Source organism: Vicia villosa, linkage group LG2, assembly GCF_029867415.1.
Source record: "Vicia villosa cultivar HV-30 ecotype Madison, WI linkage group LG2, Vvil1.0, whole genome shotgun sequence".
Taxonomy (NCBI): Eukaryota; Viridiplantae; Streptophyta; class Magnoliopsida; order Fabales; family Fabaceae; genus Vicia; species Vicia villosa.
Window position 1 is genome coordinate 199,065,520 of NC_081181.1, and position 20,227 is coordinate 199,085,746.

General features: G+C 30.5%; 1 protein-coding gene across 1 annotated transcript; it reads left to right on the forward strand.

Annotated features, from left to right (window-relative positions):
- Positions 1 to 17,007: 17,007 nt before the first annotated feature.
- On the forward strand, positions 17,008 to 19,075 carry LOC131647906 (zinc finger protein WIP3-like). Its single transcript, XM_058917722.1, has 2 exons — positions 17,008 to 17,539; positions 18,289 to 19,075. The coding sequence occupies exons 1-2, from the start codon at positions 17,072 to 17,074 to the stop codon at positions 18,730 to 18,732; spliced, it is 912 nt and encodes a 303-aa protein (XP_058773705.1). The 5' UTR covers positions 17,008 to 17,071; the 3' UTR covers positions 18,733 to 19,075.
- Positions 19,076 to 20,227: the final 1,152 nt, after the last annotated feature.

A 20,227-nucleotide genomic window follows, 5' to 3' on the forward strand; every position in this document is an offset into this window, starting at 1 on the left:
CGTTCAGATATGCATATCCAAAGAGTATTTTGGGATTTTCAGTGGTGTTTTTCACCCTATATAGGTGCAATAAGAAATTCCCTTAGTATAAATAATGTAGTCCATAAAAAGACAAGTTTGATATAATCTATATTTAATATGATATCAAGAGTAGATCTAATAGATCTCGCTTCTTAATTCAAAATTGTGTATTTTTTACCACTAATGTGTCAATATCTAGTAGGCCAGTGCATGTACTCTCACAATTTTTTCCTCATCATTCAATGTGTCAGCATCTCTTCTTTCGTCTCCCAAAAATTATCTTCTTGGTTCAACCTTCTCAATGCGTGTAGCTTTCCTGCTGGTCCCTCAAAATTTCACATTACCTCACTCCTTCTTAAGATAGGAAAAAGTACATGTAAGTCTTTCATTTCTCATTACTCATTCTCTCTCTTCCATCCCTTGTTTTCCAAATTTCTCAGAAAAATCAACTATCTTTATAGTCATAAACCTATAAATTCATATTACCTTCATATATTCAACCGAAAAACTTAGAACTTCGTCGTGTGTTCATACCTTCAAACTTGTTTTACTCAGAAATTCATTTCATATTCACACCTTCATACGAACTTACCATAAAATCATACCACCGTTATATATTCAAATGAAAAAAATCCAAAACATCATCCTGTATTCATACCTTCAAACCTGTTTTACCCAAGAATTTATCTCGTATTCATATCTTCATACGAACTTATCTAGAAATCTACTTCATCTTCGTATCTTCATCCAAAAATCGCTTTTTATCCAGATATTCACATATTCTTACTCTTAAATACATCCCTTCATCGTATCTTCATCCCACACCAAGAACTGTACCCACCCATTCTTTTAAATCCTCATCCAATCCTAAGATCAACATCACACAAAACCCATATTTCATTTTTACCTAAATATATTCACCATCCATCACGAACATAAAAACCCTAATTTTTTCTCCAAAGCTAATCTCTCTTCCCTGACAAATACCTTATTTTTCTCTCTCTGATTCTTCTTATGGCATAACCTTCCAAATCCAACCCTTCATCCCCACCATCTCCCATCACTTCTTCTTCCAACGTCAATAACACAACCAAACCTAATGATATATTTTTTCCAACTCATCTCAAAATTACCAAACATATATGTTGAGTCCGTTTTTTATGCATTCAAGCAATAATTGATGTCATGCTATTGTAACTTCGACGCTTAACAACAACAACTACCATACATGGTCTATTTTTTTGAAGGTTTATTTGCAATCCAAAAATAAATTAGGGCTCATTGATGAAATCCCAATCTTCTCTCCTAACTCTGATAGAAAATCTCTTACATTAAAGCGCTGCAACACAATGGTCATGGCTTGGATAACAAGTTTCAACGTCAAAGACATTTCTAAAAGTGTTTTATGAATGGACACCACTCAAGAGATATGGGATAAATTAAATGACAAATACCACCAAGGATACCTTTTTCAAAATTTCAGACTTACTATAAGAGATTTATTCCCTTCGTCAAGGCGACAACAATATTACCTTGTATTTCACCACTCTAAAAAAACTTTGGCATGAACTTTATAATTTTAGTCCTCTCCTTACTATCAAACAATACCATGACAATGACTATGTTATTAGATTTATGAAGGGACTAAAAGAGAAATATGCTTTCGTTTATTCACAGATTATGTTGATTCAACCCTTACCGCACACCAACAAAGTGTTTTCATTACTTATTTAGCAAGAGCATCAGCATATCATTTATGTAGTAGATGCAAATTCATTGCATCAATGAACAAATTCGTTAAAAACCTCGTAACATTGATGCTAATTCAAAATATCCTTATAGGGTTTGTATAAAATGAACGGATATATGTACTTATTGTCACAAGCCAGGACATCGATGTATGCTTCAAGAAACATGGCATGCCTCCCTACCTTAAAAAACTAATTTGGCTCAAGCTTCTACTTTAGAGGACATCAATTAAGACACTACTGCTCCAAATACCGAAAATTCAAATGCTACTCCTTAATCACTAGGATTCACAGTTGACAAACAAAAATAACTATTAGCTTTTGTTCAACAAAGCTCTGCTCCTCCCCGGGCCAATACTCATCACATCCATAACCCTATTAACATGAATTCAAGTAACATATCATCTTCCACTTTTGTTTCTAATAACAAATATGTTGAATAGATTCTTGATATTGGGCCCACTCATCATGTGTGCCATTCCAACCATTTTTTTATCCATATGAATGTTATATTCCCATACATATAAGGCTCTCTAATGAAGCCTCTACAACAACCAACTTTGTTGGAATTATGTTCCTTAATAAACTTTTTTTTACCTTTCTTGATGTTCTATATATTCCTAGCTTTTACACAAAACTTATTTATGTCCCAAAGTTAACCAAATCCCTTGACTAACACATTAATTTCAATTCCACCACTTGCCTTATATAGGAGAACTGATCCTTGATATAGATTGGTGCAACTGATCTCCATGATGGTCTCTACATTCTTAAACATTTTTCTCTTCTAAAAAATTACATGACTAAAACTGCTTACAACTTTCATAGCAATAGCATCAAAATTTGTAATCTATGGCACAATCGTTTGGGCCATTATTTTGTTGACATTATTGATCACATTAATAAAAATAATTCTTTACCTAATTTGCAAAAGACTATCTCCCCCTATGATACTTGTTTACTTGCAATACAAAAGAGTTTCCCTTTTCATAAAAGTGTTCATTCTTTTTTAGCATGTTTTGACTTAATTTACATGGATATTTGGGGTCCTTTCTCTATCCCATCCATATCAGGGCATAGATACTTTTTAATCATTTTAGATGATCACTCTAGATTCTGTTGGATTTATCTTATGCAACTCAAATATCAAACCTCAAAATTAATTTAATCTTTTGTTTAATTAGTCTAAATCAATTCAATAAGAAAGTCTAAATAATTAGATTTGTTAATGGTCCCAAATTTACTATGAAATATTTTTACCTCAAACATGAGATCCATCATCAAGCCTCTTATATTGACACTCCCCTAGCAAAATGGGATTGCACAAATAAAAAGCCCACACCTCTTAGGTGGTGACTCGTGCTCTCTTCTTTCAATCTCACCTCTCTAATATTTTTGAGGCCTATGCTCTCTCTCTCTCATGCTACCTTCTTGATATATAAATTACCTTCTAAATTACTGCATTATAAATCTCATATTGATTTACTTTTCAATGATATCCTTGATTACACCGCCATGAAAGTTTTTGGGTGCCTTGTTTTTGCCACTACTTCAAAATATAACCGGACTAAACATGACATTATTTCCTAAAAATGAATTTACTTAGGTAACTCTTTAATTCTACAGGTAGCACTCATTTCCTTATATCTCATTACATCTGATATGATACCATAACCAATATTCATACGTTATTTAGCTTGAAATTATCTAACATTTATGAACCTACCTCTTGTAACGAGGTTATCAGTGATCCTACTTGGAGACAAGATATCTCCAATGAAATGCAATCATAATAACACTTGGATTTCAACCACCATCCCCCCAATAAGAAAGCAATAGGTTATAAATGGGTCCTTAAACTAAAATTTCTTGCTAATGGTTCCATAGAAAGATATAAGGCTCACCTCATTTCTAAAGTTTATAATAAAGCCGAAGGATGGGATTACCTCAAATATTTCAGTCAAGTCATTAAGATGACCACCGTTAGGCTTTTTCTCTCTATTGAAGCAACCAAAAACTAGTTTTTACATTAACTTGATAGTAATACTAATTTTCTTCATGGAAATCTAGATGAGGAAGTCTACATGAAATGTCCTCCTGGACTACAAGTTTCCTCTAAAAATATTGTTTGTAAATTAAAAATTTATATCTACAGCCTTAAGCAGGCAACAAATAATGGAATCATAAATTAACCAACTCCCTCATTTATCTTGGTTTTACCCAATCCAAGTCTAATTATTCGCTATTTTTTAAACATGATATCTTTTCTTCACTTGTATTATTGTATATGTGGATTATTTATTACTTGCAAGTAACAACATCACCAAAATCAAGCAATTCAAAGCTAATTTAGACACCTCCTTCACCATCAAGGACCTTGGTAACTTGAAATACTTCATTGGTTTTGAAGTTGCTCACTCATATTAAGGAATTTCCTCATGCCAAAGGAAGTACACTATTGATCTTCTCCAAGAATATGGCATACTTGCCTAAAAACCCACTTTCACTCTAATGGATCTCAACCATAACTTGCATACTACATATTCCAAACTTCTTAATAATCCATTTATTTTTTTAAGCTTGATTGGTAAAATTATCTAATAACTCACTCTCGACCTGACATTTGTTTTACGATTTGTAGGTTGATCCATCATCAATGAAAGCCCACGAAAGAGCATCTCAATGCAACATTTCATATCCGAAAGTACCTCAAAACAACACTAGTTCTTGGAATTTTGTTTAAGAAGGAATCCAACCTCACCATAATTGGATTCAATAACTCATATTGGGGCGCCTGTAAGGAAACCAGAAGACCCACATTTGGATTTTATTTCTATTCATTAGCTGGAAAAGTAAAAAAGCAACAAATAGTTTCAAGTCTTCCTCGAAGCTGAACACATAGTTGTTGCTAATGCTTCCTGTTAAGCACAATGGCTTCTTTATTAAAATTTCGTTTTTGAGGGGACAGATGTTGGATACGATGTTGGGACAACTCGTCCAACCATTATGGCAGCACAATAATAGCAACAATAACACAATGTAGAAAGTAATAAAATAACACAAAGAACTGGTAACTCACTTCAGTAAAACCACACCTACGCCTGAAGGGCACTCTACCCTAGAGAGGAAATTCACTACTTCGAATTAGTATAATTAGTCTTATAGGAACACCAACCCCGTAATGTTCAATTCCTCTTCCTAATCCTAGTGACTTTGTATTTAGGACCCCCCTAAATATGAGAACGCCTCTTACTTTCTCTTAATCACTAATCCCAAGTGATCAACTTAATCATTAACACAATGATTGTTGAATTTACAACTTTACTAAATCAAACCAACAACTATGCCAAGTTATTGAAGCAATAGTGTGGTGTACAACAAACAATATCTAACACTAATTAGTACTATCATCTATGTGTCCTTCTTGAGCGAGAGCTGGAAGGACCTTTGAAGCTTGTTGTCGCCTCTCCCTCTAGTGAAATTCGGCGTATTTATTGAATTTTGTGATCCTGACCGATGAGAGTCAGAGTAAAAACAAGCTTAGTCTAGTTGAGGAGAGTAGATACAAGTCTTCAGCGTCATTGGGAATCGTCCTCAGTCAAATGTGGGTTTCCCATCCCTACCCCCAGGTTTTTCCCTAGTTCGGGATGAACGTCTCTAGGGCTCCACTGTCTACGCTCTTAGAATGACTAGTTCTTTAGAGGTGGTGCGCCAGCTGCGCTTCAAGCGCGTTACACCTAGGGGATCATGTTTTATAAACATAGTTTATGGCATATTGCCAATGATTATAATAGTAGTCATTCGTAAAATATTTCTTTTAGGCAAACAATTTATTTATTAAAATTTTGAAGAACCTTGAGTGATACTTATCTTATGTGAGGAGGCATTAATGTGTGTTTCTTGGGCAAATGACTCTAGGAAGTCCGCCTCCATCCGTCTAGCGATCGACTTTATCTTCGAAATGTTACGAATTCTGGTATACCTCTAGCGTTTTACCCATCTCCTCTCTACATGCCTTATCCATCATATGTTGGTATATCGATAATGCATTCTCCAATCCAAATGGCGTTCCATTGTATCGATAGTTGACTTATCTGATCATGAACGTCGCTTCTTCCTATAAGGTCTGAGCATGGGTATCTGACTATACCAAAAGTAAACGCATATGAATGGTAGCAACTTGTATTCAGCCGAATTATTTACTGATTAGTCTAAGTTAGATAATAGACCGAAGTCTTTCGGGCACACAAAACTATGAGACTAAGTCAATGAACTATCACACCACTAAAGCTAATGAAATATGCAAAGAGAATTATTACATTTTTTATAAATAACTTTTCTCATTATTGGTTGGTCTTCTTAGTACGACGTGTCTTTTAAATAATAACCTTTAATACCTTAATAAAGTCAATAAGGAATTCTTAATAGTCAATATAAAAAGTGTGATGATGGAAAAAAAGTTTTCAATATTTCACCTCTAAAATATATTAATATGGTCCTTTCCTACAAACCTTGTGAACTTCATGGAAAGACTCAAATGCTCTTCCTCCAACCCATTTAGAAGAAAGAAATGCAAATCATATAGAAATAAGGATTCTTGAAGGATTCAACACGGGTATGGAATTATGGCAAAGATTTGGGCCTATACTCCTACCAAGCAAGTTTCAATTCCACAAAATGCGTAATCACATTCTATATGTAATAATTTGATTTGATGAATCATGTTGAAAAAAGTTCAATACTATTTTCATGAACTTAATCATGACAAGAAGAAGTTAGAACACACCTAGATTGAATATTAATCGTCACGATTATTATTATATATGCTAATCCTTGATATTTCAAAATATTTTAGTCCATGCAACCCACATAAACTAACTTGTGTCTTAATTCTCCCACCACTACCTCCACTCCACCGAGACCTAGTCCTTCAATTGCGGACAAGAAAGTGCTTCCTTCGTGGAAACTTCAATCTTGAATCAATGGAAGTATCCACACGATTTGGTATTTAATTATTCAATAATTACTGCTAAACGAAGACGAAAGATTACTTTATATGATTATAGCTTGATATTGCAGCACATTTTAAGTGAAAAGATATTAATTATGAATTGTGAAAATAATAACAACAAAAATAATCAAATGTTGTACTATACCTTTCTAGAAACTTACACTGCCTTAATTATAATCTTCTCATTCTTCTTTATCATATGCTTCATGGATCGATGATGTTTTAGGACCTATATTTAGCCTTGAAATTACCTTTTCAAATTATTTTTTCATTTTTCTATATTTAAATACATGATTTTTATTTATATTTATGATAAGTGCCAAAATGTCGATATTTTGAGTATATATTTGTGGCACTTATCGATTCTATTCTTATGATTTTTGTAATAAAATCCTAACTTCTGTGTAAATATGTGCATACTTGTGTTTTTGATTCATTTTTATACCAATTAATAGTTTTCCATTCATTTTATAGGTATTCATGCATCTTTGGAGCATTGAGTAATAAAGACCAAAGGCTAATTAAGCTTCAAGAATGCAAATTCTACCAATTCATCAAAGAATAAGGCTCAAAATAAAGATGATAAAAATTATCATTTTGGTTTCCATTCATTCATTATTGGATAGAGCATTGAATAAGCTTTCCAACGCTTCGAACCGGGCGCAATTCGGAGTTACGGTTCTCAACTTATGGTGAAAACAAGATTTCACTTTTGTTGTCAGTCCGCTGAGTGGAGCTCCAGCGGAGCAAATCAGAGTCTGGATGCAATTTTGAGTCCGCTGAGCGGAGGGGGTCCGCTAAGCGGACCTGCTAAGACAGCAGCTCGTTAAAAGGGGCAAAAATCACATTTTTAGGTTATGGTTTGGGTATTTTTGAGTCCCAACACCATCAACTTCATTCTTAGAGTAGAATTGGCTTAGAAAACAACTTCGGAGGTTGCATAAGGATGATCAGGGGTGGATTGAGTGTCGAACGGAGCTGACAAACCGGGAGATTTTCGGTTCATTTCTCTTCTTCTTTGTGTATTTCTCTTTGGTTGGGTTTTGTTTGTATATTTACTTGAATCTTATGTGTATTTACCAATTATAATGTTATGTTTAACTTGCTTTACAAATCTGTGTTGATTTTATCCTGGATTTTTGCTCTATGCTGGGGATTTGGGGTGCTTTAGAGATAAACTTCTTGAATCCTTATCTAGGATGATAATCTGTTGGTTCTGAACTCTAGAGATAGATTTAGAGCTAGCATTCACTGTGGGTATCTGTACGTAATGCTTTCGTGTTTGAGCGGCGCGCGAGAGATCGCCGATGCGAAAACACGGATGTTCTCGTGACTTTGCGTTAGAGATAACCTTAGTTGTGAGATGATCTCGTTTGTGCTCCAGAGATGGACGCTTATGTGAGAGATACGTGATAACATAGATGAGTATCGTAGGTTGAGTATAACGGGTTGGTAAGTGTATGTTTGTGAAGAGTGAATATATTTACATTCCTGATAAGTTATTTCTCTTCTAAGAATGTGTTTATTCTTTTCTTGTCTATATCTTTGTTTACTTTTTGCTCATTCAAACTCAAGCTCGAAATCGTAGAAACTGTTGAATGGCATCTCTCCATCTCTGAGGACGATAATTCTCGGATCAATATTTCCAAATCTTTTTTGTTGCTTGCCCTATACTGCATTCAACAATTTAATTTTTTATATTCTCTCGTGATTTCCTCATCTTAGCGGGACATTGTTTTATTTGTTGTCTTGTGTTCTGGTGTTCAGTTCATGTTCTCTCTAGTGATTTTCTCATCTTAATGGAATATTGTTTTATTTGTGGTCTTGTGTTGTGGTGTTTAATTCAAACTAGCATATTAGTTTCGATCTAATGCATATTCAATCGATGAATCTGACTTTGTCATATTACATATCTAAAAGCATAAATATTTTAATTGCATTTTGTCATATTCATTTGCATTTTGTCATTGTATCTATGATTCATGAGATCTGATCATCACTATACTTACATAATAGTCTCAATGTTTTAATGTTATCTTATTTCACAAATAAATTTGAGTATCTATTCTAATGACTTTATTACTTTGAAAAAGAATAACCATAACAAATAAATGTATTATTACTAATAGATAAATTAATACAAGTATCAATTTTTAATAAAACTATTGGCCTTTAAATCTTACACCGACAGATGATAGAATTCTGAAGTCATTCAAAGAAAGTACATGAGTTCATGTATCTCTACCTAAAAATCGTTTCCAAGCAAATAAATACTCTTCTCCTCTACTTATTTCATAATTGTTGAAGCACCTGAAAAATCCCACAATTACAGACCAATTAACAACATGACCATAGAAAAATCATTCATAAACTTAAACCCTACCACCTAAAGAGAGGAAAAATTCAAAAAAAAAACATGATCAACAAGAAGAACCACCTGTCAATCCAACCACTGAAAAATTATATACAACATTATCGAAGCAAGCTGACAAGAAACAAAAATGTGGAAAACCGACTCAATCGAACCCCTATACAAGGGACAAGAAATTCTATCTGGATCAACGGTTCCGAGAGAAAGGGGGTTATCCATAACTAATAATTCATGAAAAAAAATCTCATCCACCTAATTCCCAGACAAAATTTTCATTTTTCCACTGACTAATCTCTCACACAAATCTATCAGATTGATTAGAAATTATAAACAACATAGAGAACCTATTTTTAAAGAGAATAGGTTATATCCATGTATCCTTCTAAAAAGAAGTTGGTTTAATTGCAAATTTGGTTACCATATTTTTTTTTTTTTTGAATTTTGGTCCCTCTATTTTAAAATCAGGAATTTTAGTCATTTATTTTAGTTTTTTTAGAATTTCGGTCCCCTTGCAAATTCGAAGACAATTTTTAATGAAATAAAACTCACATTGATGACATGTTCAACATAAATCTTAAATAAAAATAATTTTTTTAAACAGTTCACTACTAAAATGGCACTAACACGTTATCAATGTGAACATCTTTTCATTTAAAATTGTCTTCGAATTTGCTGGGGGACCAAAATCCTTAAAAAAACTAAAATTTAAGGACTAAACTTCTGAATTTTAAAATAGAAGGACTAAAAAAAAATAGTAGATGAACCAAAATTGCAAATAATCTAAAGAAGTTTGAAGACTTAATCTCAGTTCATGTAACATACCATCAAGTAAGCCATCAAAAAGACATTTTTCTTTAGATACAAGAAAAAGATATATCTTTCCATGATATATAATATTGTATTACCATGAACATAATATAATACTATATAGAAAAAGTGTAAACCGAAACCACATAAATTTCTAATGTGTTAAAGTGCAAGCTTTATACTTAATTTTATTTAAAGAAAAATATATTTATTTTAGTGTCTCACAACTATTTCAGACTATTTGAAAGTTCGAGATAACTTTTAAAAAGATTTTTTTTATTATTCTTACAAAAATAAAATAGGACAAGGTTGTATTTCTATCAAATTTTAACTCAATTAAGCTTTTATATATTTTGAAATCGTGACTTCAGAATCTATATTTCATATAACAACACACATTATATATATATATATATATATATATATATATATATATATATATATATATATATATATATATATATATATATATATATATATATATATATATATAAAATAAAATAAAATAAAATAAAAAGAATTATGTTAATCCTTAAAAAAAGAATTAAAGACAATTTAATTCCCAAACTTTTTAATTTTAAAATATAAATTGAAAACTTCATTTTATTAAATATAGTTTTTTTTTTCCTATATTAATATAGTTTTTTTTGACATATTTAATCCTCAAGTACCTTAACTTGAATTAATGTTCCGTTTTAACCTCTTAACTAAAATATATTACAAATTAGTCCCTTAACTTCACTTCGGTTATTTTATTTGGTCTCTCCCGTCAATTTCAAACAAAAAATTATGTTATAGTGATGTGGATGTATAACGAGGCTCAAAGTCTAAATGTGAGGTTTTCCACTTAAGTAGGTGTCATACAGATAGTCACAATAAGATTACATTAAGTGGAAACACTACTTTGGAATACAAATGCTAAGTCACATTTAGACTTTGAGCCTTTTTTACATCCACGGCAGTACATGGGTCGGTTTGGGTTGGGTTTAGCCAAACCCAATACTCAATCCATAAAGGACACTCCGATTTGGGTGAGGTAAAATAACCATCCACTAAATCAATGGGCCGGTTTGGGCAAACCCACTAATTTTTTGGGTTGGGTTGCCCAAATAATTTTTTATTTTATTAATATTAAATGACTAAATGATGAGTATCATATTTTTTCATAAAAATTATTCAAACTTTGTTTCTGCTTAAAAAAAATTAGATAACCTATTTTTACTATTTCTTAGCATCATAAAATAATAAATGATAACATCAACTAATAAAAATTTGCATAAAATACTAGCAACAAATTAAACTTGCATGACATAAAATCGTATTAACATCAAAATAATCAAAGAGTGAAATATCCAAAATTAGATAAAATCATAGTTCACTAAAATATTAAATATTCAAGAGAATAAAATTGCAGCAACTAAGTTATTATTCATCAAAATTATTTAAATTGTTAAAATAAATGTTTGATTAGTGGGTTAGTGGGTTTTTTTGGGATGGGTCTGGTTTTACCCGAAACCCAAAATTTTTAATGGGTTTTTTAATTTTTAAACCCATATCCACCCAATTATCCAACCCAACCCACTTTTATGGATTTTTTTTTGTGGGTTGACCCAATCCATGTACGCCCTTACTAGAATTTAATGTTTTTTTTTTTAAAATTGACGGAAGGGACCAAATAGCATAACAAAAGTGAAGTTAAGGACTAACATGTAACATTTTTTAGTTAAGGAACTAAAGAGGAACATTAAATTAAGTTAAGGGATTAAAACATGTATTAAACTTTATTTTTTTATCCGAAAGTAAATGCACCTTTTTTTTTCACCATCAATATTCAGTAAACTGGATCTTCTAATCCGATAGGGGTTGGTTCTAATATCGAGTGATTTTAACATGCTCTTAATCGTAGTTGTGGAGATCGAACTTTAATCCTCTTTATCAAACTCAGCGCCAATCACTAATAAATCAAGTAACGATTGATTGGAGTAAATGAAAGTTTTTCTTGATCGGAGAATGAAAATTTTTCTTGATATGAACCCAACTCAATGTGACTGTAAAATAAAGAAATATTCTCACATAGCATTGAAGGTGACGAATAAGTGGACGTGTCTGGAGCAAACAATACTATGAGACTAAGTCAATTAATGAACTATTCCACCACTAAAACGAATACGAATGAAATGTGCAAAGAGAATTATTACATTTTTAGAAATAACTGTTCTCATTATTGGTCTTTTTAGTACGACATGTCTTTTAACAAGGAATTTGTCAAAGCGAGAGACTCTTAGCATAGAGTGTACTTTCATCGAAAATCCTCCTTGCACTATGATATGTGCTGCATATTCTCCACTGGTATTAAGTCTTTGAGAGTGAGATTACAGCATTATTGACTTTTCTAAGCGTTGTTGCATTTAAAAAGGTGATGAATGTTTTTTGTTAGTAGTTAAATTATAGGTACAAGTATTTGAGAGTTGGATTCTTTATTGGGTCTTGTCATAAGTTGTACTTAAAATTTACATTAATGAGTGTGTTGAAATTTTAGTTTGAGTAATCGGCTATAAAAGAGAAAATTAGATAATATGTAAAAGATATGATTCATAATTTCTCTGGTCTTCATAAATAGAAGCCAAATGCTAAGTTGACACCAAAATTTGACACTAATGCATACATTGTATCGTAAACCGTATTTTTTAAATATAAAATATAGGATAAAGTTAACATGTGCCTCAATGGCACACGTAAACGTAAAGTGTTGTGAATTGAATATCAAGAACAAAGTATAATACAAGGGATATGATTTGTAATTTCTGTAGTCTCCCTAAATATATATAAGCCGCAATGCTAGGTTGACACTCAACTTTGACACTAACACATATAACATATATATTTTATATACTTTTCGTCCGTATTTATACGATGAACACTATTTTTTTAAATAAAAAATATATTTTTTCAAACAGTATCTGTTAACAGTGCATGAAAAGTATCTATGAACAGTGTTCGTAAACAGTACATGAATATCGATTTTTAGTAGTAAAATAAAGTTGGTTAATGAAATGTAAAAAGTTGGTTAATAATGTGATAAAATTGGTTAATAAACACCCAAATATTAAAAAGAATTTTTAGTAGTAAAATAAAGTTGGTTAATGAAAAAAAAAATGTTGGTTAATCAAGCGAAGAAAGTTGGTTAATAAACGCCTAGATAATAAAAATAATTTTTAATAGTAAATCAAAGTTGGTTAATAAAAAGTAAAATGTTGGTTAATGAAGTTATAAAGTTGGTTAATAAACGTCCAAATATTAAAAATAACTTTTAGTAGAAAAATACAGTTGGTTAATGTAAAATATTGATTAATGAAGTTGCTTAATCAGAAAATTTTAATTTATATCAGTTACTCTTAATCTAAAAAAATAAAAAATAATAATTTTTATCTTTTTTTAAAAAAAAATTATTTATTATTATAATATTTCACGGTTCACCGTATTGGTGAACAGTGAAATACGGTGTAGAGTAAGAGTGTGTTGTAAGAATATCATTTCTCTTATATTAATGATACATGTTTCGTTTGTGAGATTATGAAAAGTAAAATTGTATACTTTGTATGTGTGTGCAGTGTCTTGCAGCAAAAGTAAATTTTACAATTATCGTATTTGCAAAGATCGGTGGTTTTAAAGACAAAATAACAATGTTTTATTATTCTAAGTAGGAAAGGGGTTTTGTGATTTTTGTGATGCGAAAAGGTAAATGATAGAAAATAAAATTGGAGATTTCAGTGTTAACAGTAACAATGCTTGTTGTGTGTAGATTTCATCATCACGTATCTATCATGCACATTCATAGGCTCTTCTACTCAGCGTATAATACGACCACATCTTACCCTCATTCATATCTTCTTTCGGTCTCCATGTCGTGAGACTAATGTATTACCTAATAGCCAATATATCATACTATTAAACCACACCGGTTTTGCTACAATACGCGTGGACATTGAGTCTATACCTATGTTTAGGTTAAGTACTCAATATATGATTATCTTGTATCTAGTAATGACAAACACCTTTCGATGTCAAGTCACACCATCAAAACAAGTTTTAGGTTGCAAAGCTAAAACATTAAGATTAAAGAGTTATCAATATTACATCATGAGTATAATTACATAGCACGCCATGAACTATTTATATGAATATAATGACTACATCTAACCCTAACAAAAGAAATTTTAGCTACACTTACACATGGTTAGCGTATCAGTTGGTATTTCCAAAGAAGTTAACTTCAAAAACGCTATATGCCCTATCACTTGAGAAGCTATTTCACCTTTAGACTTTATTTCTCATTCTCTTGTTGTAGACCTGAATAAACCTACTTTAATTATGCATTCCTCTGATCCAACGAAACTCCTTTTGCCTTGAACTGAAAAGTTCTATTTATAGGCAAAATTCTTAGGCTCCCGCTGGGCGCATCGTCCTTGAGCCCAGTGCGCTTACTCTACTAACCAGTTAGTTTTTTTCTTTAGTAAGCAACACATGCATGTCTTCCGCGTGTCTCTGGCCGTCTTTGCTCATCCATTGCATTAACCTTATGACTATGCGCTAACTCTTTCTTCACCATGAAGTATTTGCACCTGATGATGCCATCTAGCCCTATTTTGTGCCTAGAGTTATTGTAGCTTAGGCCTAGCGAGTTTTGCTTCTCCAAGATTTTTTTTGCATGTTTTCTTCGAGCTGGTTAGTAATTTTCCAGTTTTGATAAATGCATGCTTGAAAAGGCCAAACATGTGTTTCTTTAATTTTCATAGATAAATTGGGGTCTTTTGTAACAATTTCTTATGAAATAGGCCAATAAGTGCCAATGTTTGAACGTTAACCAGGCATACAATATATATATAGGGGACGTATCAAATGAGAACTTTGATTATTATGGGAACTGAGAACTTTTAATAACAATCGTACGATTTAAAATCAATGCTCAGATATGCATTTATGTCATATGTATTTAAATCAGAATATATATATTAATTATTGTCTCTCAAAATTTGAGTAAAATCTGAGACATTGAATTTAAATCATACGGTTGTTATTAAAAGTTCTCAGTTATCATAATAATCAAAGTTCTCATTTGATACGTCCCCTATACACACACACACACACACATTCCAGATCTGTATCAAAATTATGGTGGGTTGAAATGGTGGACTCCAAATGTGATGTTGCAAGTCTCTAATCCAGTGGATCACGAGGGTGGACATGCAAGGTTAGCACTTCAACTCTCAAGTCAGTGAAGAAGGGGGTATAGTGAAATGTGTAAAGTATGAACATACCAAAACTCTCATGCGTGTGAGACTATTTATCCCTGAACTGAGCGGGTTGTTCTGTAACACCCCTCTAAGAGTTTTGCTTTTGCCTATTTTCTTCATGGTGATTTATGATTTTCCAATTATTTTCAAGTGTTTTTATTAAATGCATGCAAGAAAAACGCAAACAAATGTTTTTATACTTTTCATGGATAAATAGGGGTTTTGTAATAAAATGGTCTAACATAACTATCTTTAGAGTGGTTAATAAAACCACATAAGTTCTTTTATTCATAAAATTATTTGAAAAGTATACTAACATTGAAAATGAGCAACAACCTCAAAACAAATTATAAATAAATAAACAATTGAGTGCCACACGTCTTCTCTTAATTAATTATTCATTTAAGGAAGCTAATAACCAACATATCACATAATAACATTAGATAATATTCTGTCTAGGTCCTTGTTACTTTATATTTTCTTCGTTTAGGTATTGACCGTTTTGTCTTTGCTTTCATATGTATTCTAATCTAAGATCATAGATGCTTAAGGTCAATGCGTGAGAAAATGTGTGATGTGTGTGGGTCAAATTCCATTACATGGTAGAATGAGAATTGAAAATTGAAAATTGAATAACCTCATTCACTTCACATTGTCCCAATTGATTACACCAATTGCAAGTACTAGCATTAGTTTCATACTTTTCTAGGATTCTTTTGTGTTGAATTAGTGATGCTTATTTTTCATGTCATTTTCTATACCCACCAATTAGTGACTCTTTTCTCTCATCAAAAGGAAACAAACAAAGGCCAACAGCAACAAAAAGAAAAAAAATAAAGGCTAAACAAAAAGGAAGAAAATTTTATTATAAAGAAAAAGAAAAGATTCATTATTTTTTGATAAAGAAAGAAAAAAGCTCCATAAAAAAACCACATAATATCTAGCTGGTCCAAACACTACAATAAATAATAAAATAATTTAATTAAAATACATCGGTAGAAAATATTTTTATACTGACAGTAAATTGTAACCGTCATATCTTAAATCATGTTTAACTTCTATTTTAATTATGAGTAATTCTATTTAGTACGAAGGAAATTGAAGAAGAAATGCAAGAATGAACACATGTCACCATATTATAGGGAAATTTTTAATTTATTTTTAATTTAATTTCCTTTTTAATAGGAATCATGGGGTGGTGATGATAATGAATGGTTGAGATTTATTCTTGCCTTTCTTGTTTTTATGTTTTCTTAACAATTAGCATTTTCCTTTAATTATATTTAAAATAATAGTTATAAATAATTGTGATGGATTGACAATATAAAACTTTTTATATTGACAGTGTATAACAATTAATCTAGTTAAAATTAGTAATTTTTTTTTAATTTTTTATTATATATTTAATTTAGTGACGGATTTATTTTTATAATTTTTCATTATGTATTTAATTTAGTGATGGATTTAAAGAAAAAATTTATATTCTCTAAAAATATTTTTTTCTAAATTAAATTTTTAGAAATTGAACTCAAATTTCATAAGCAAAATCTTAAATGTAAAAGTGTGAGGTCATAAGAGACTTTAATAAAAGTAGTCAGATTTTTTATTTTGTACAAATCAATATAAGCTACGTATTGCTGATAGATACTTTACATAATAAAATAATCAAAAAATAAAATTCTCATTTCATCAATCCATATATATGTGCAAGCTTTCTTACATAAAGTGTGAATATAAACCTATATCTAAGGAGAGAATAATTGAATAAACTTCACAAATCTAGGGACTCTATCTCTCTCTCTCTCTCTCTAAAATCAAGATGGGTTTGAGGGATCAATACAATATTGTAGAAGACAAAAATCTACACCTCCAAACCCCAACTTTCATTGAATGGCTCAAACCATCTTCATCACTCTCATCATCATCTTCTCTAACTCATGAAAAAAAATTATCTCAAGAAACTTTTCAGTTTTTGCCCTTAAAAGAAGATCATGAGATGCAACAAAAGGAAGGTTTTGAAGTAAAAGAAGGAATTAAACAAGTGACTGTGACTTTGCACATTGGATTACCTAACATAGGAAGTGAGTTTGAGGATCATGGTGAGAAGAATAAGGTTTTTGATCATGTTAAGGAAGAACAAGAATTGAAGAAAAACAACATACAAGGTTTTTGTTTTAAGGAGGAGAAAAGGTTTTGGATACCAACTCCTGCTCAGATCCTTGTTGGACCTATGCAGTTTGCTTGCTCCATATGTAGTAAGACTTTCAATAGATACAACAATATGCAGGTTAGTAATTAATTAGTTCTCATTTTCTTGTATTGAAATTATATTTTTTTTCCGTCTTAATCCTCCGATTTCAAAAAAAATAATAACTTTAGTAATTCAGAACTCGATCCAAAAAAATAGTAAAATTAAGTATCAAGAATTATAGAGGTTAGAATTCGAATCCAAAATCCAGTCGTCTCGAAATAATTTCTTTTATATAAATATTAGAGTTTCAAAGAACAAAATTATTGATATTTATTTGAGATAAGGTCATAATTATTTATATGAGTGCATGAACAAATTTTGTTTTTTTTTTTACATATATTGTTATTTAATTTGATTACTTAACTCTCTTTTTCTTTTGCTACTACGATGATGACAAATTTCTGCGTCCAAAGTGCACTTATTAGAACTTGAATTATTTACTCTTTATCAAATTCACATGAACTATAAGTGTTTAACATTATGATGAGAAGGACCAAGATGAAGAAAACAATGATTAAATTAAATGAATAATCTTTGATGCATGACCCTCTTCTTTCTTTATGCTATCTTTTTCACTTTAAAAAATGTTAGCAAAATCAATTTTTTGTTGCCATATCCTAACTTTTTAGTAAAAGACTCTTTAAATTTTATCTCATATAGTAAAAGATCATATCTTCATTATGCTTTTATATTTCCTTTCCAATAAAAAAAATATGAATGAAATATGAACATGTAATGTAATTATCATAAAATCGAACTAAACGAAAGTTTGATTTTTTTCGCAGATGCATATGTGGGGACATGGATCTGAATTTAGGAAAGGACCAGATTCACTTAAGGGAACACAACCAGCAGCAATGTTAAGGTTACCATGTTATTGTTGTGCTAATGGTTGCAAGAACAATATCAATCATCCAAGAGCAAAACCATTGAAGGATTTCAGAACTCTTCAAACTCATTATAAAAGAAAACATGGAACAAAACCGTTTACGTGTAGAAAATGTTCTAAGGCATTTGCAGTTAAAGGTGATTGGAGAACTCATGAGAAAAACTGTGGAAAGTTTTGGTATTGCACTTGCGGTTCCGATTTTAAACATAAGAGATCTCTTAAAGATCATGTTAGATCATTTGGGAAAGGTCACTCTCCTCATCCTTCTCTAGAAGGGTTTGAAGATGAGAAACAATGCAGTAATACCGGGTCCGATGATGATGAAGTTGTTCATACATGAATATATCATGGTTTTAAATTGCGGTTACTCTGCAGATACCTTGATTGTATCTGCAGTTGTGACTGCAATTTAAATCTTGTTCATGCATGATCATTATCAACTTAACATGCTATATAATATAGTTTTCTTTGAGGTTACTTAGTTTAATAATAAGGGTTTATTATCTCAAGTGATGAAGCATGTGAATTTTTTTTCTAAAAAATAGGTGTTATATCATGTTTAGGTTTTTGTAACCTTTTCAATGGAGAAAATTTATCTGCTTCATTACTAAAAGGTAATCCTCATTTAACTTGTGTACTAGTTAATGTTGTTATATGTTAACATTTTGATGATGAGTAATTTGATATATGGTTTGTCATTGATGGTTATATAGTTGTGGTTGATTGATTTTCTGGTTTTTTTTTTCACCATTACTATTACTATAGGGTTGAATTTACATCTGCTACAATATAGTTGTGATTTTCCATAGTGGAATGTGAAGATCTAAAACTTGAATGTCACATGAAATCATGCACAGTTATTTATAAAGAAAATAAACTGTAAGTGCTTTAATTCTTGTAAAAGATTTTAACATTAATGTTCTTGTTACTCTTGAAATAAACTAAAACATGTGAAATATATCTATTTATAATCTATTAAATCAAAATAATGTATTCATTCATGGAGTAACACTTCAACATCTTCTAAAATTTATCTTCACTTTTTAAAAAATACATATTTACTCTTTATTGAAATTAATGAGTATAACTGTTATTTTCATAATTATATTTATCTTGAAATGATTTCTTAATTAAAGAAATGATAGAAAATAAATTTTTATATATCTTTTCTGTTAATGTCCGTAAAATGATTTAACTTTTAATCATTTTAAAAAATTAATAGTTTAAATTCATCATACAATTTACAATAAAGAATATTACAAAAAAAAAAAATTGTTGTTTGGTTTAACGTTTTATTTTAAAATCATATTGTAAGAATTTATATCAATTTCTTGTGTAAGGATGGTATGCTCGGGAATTAACCCACTGTGACAATTTATCCTAATTTTAATAAATATATTTTGAAGGAGATATTAATGACTAAGTTTTAAAATAAACTTCTAATAACACAACAATTATTTCAACTAAGTATTTTTTTTATTTTAAAAAATAAAAGAGATGTGTGAATATAAATACTATAAAATAACTTCTTTTTTTAAAATCATAGCAACAAAAGTAATATTTAAAACAAATATTTTTAATGTTAAAGTAGTTACACCTTTTTCAAAGATAAGTCACTCTTAATTAATCTAGAATAATTAATCTTAAAAGATAATAGAGTATACAACATTTTTTTAATAATTTATATTTTGCTACTATATTCTTCCTATATCATGAAAAGTAAATAATTTATATACAAACAACAATATTCTTCATTTATCACATATGATAGATATATATAAAATTTTCCCAAAGTGATTTATAATTTATAGTTTGTCCAATTTTTTTTATAATAG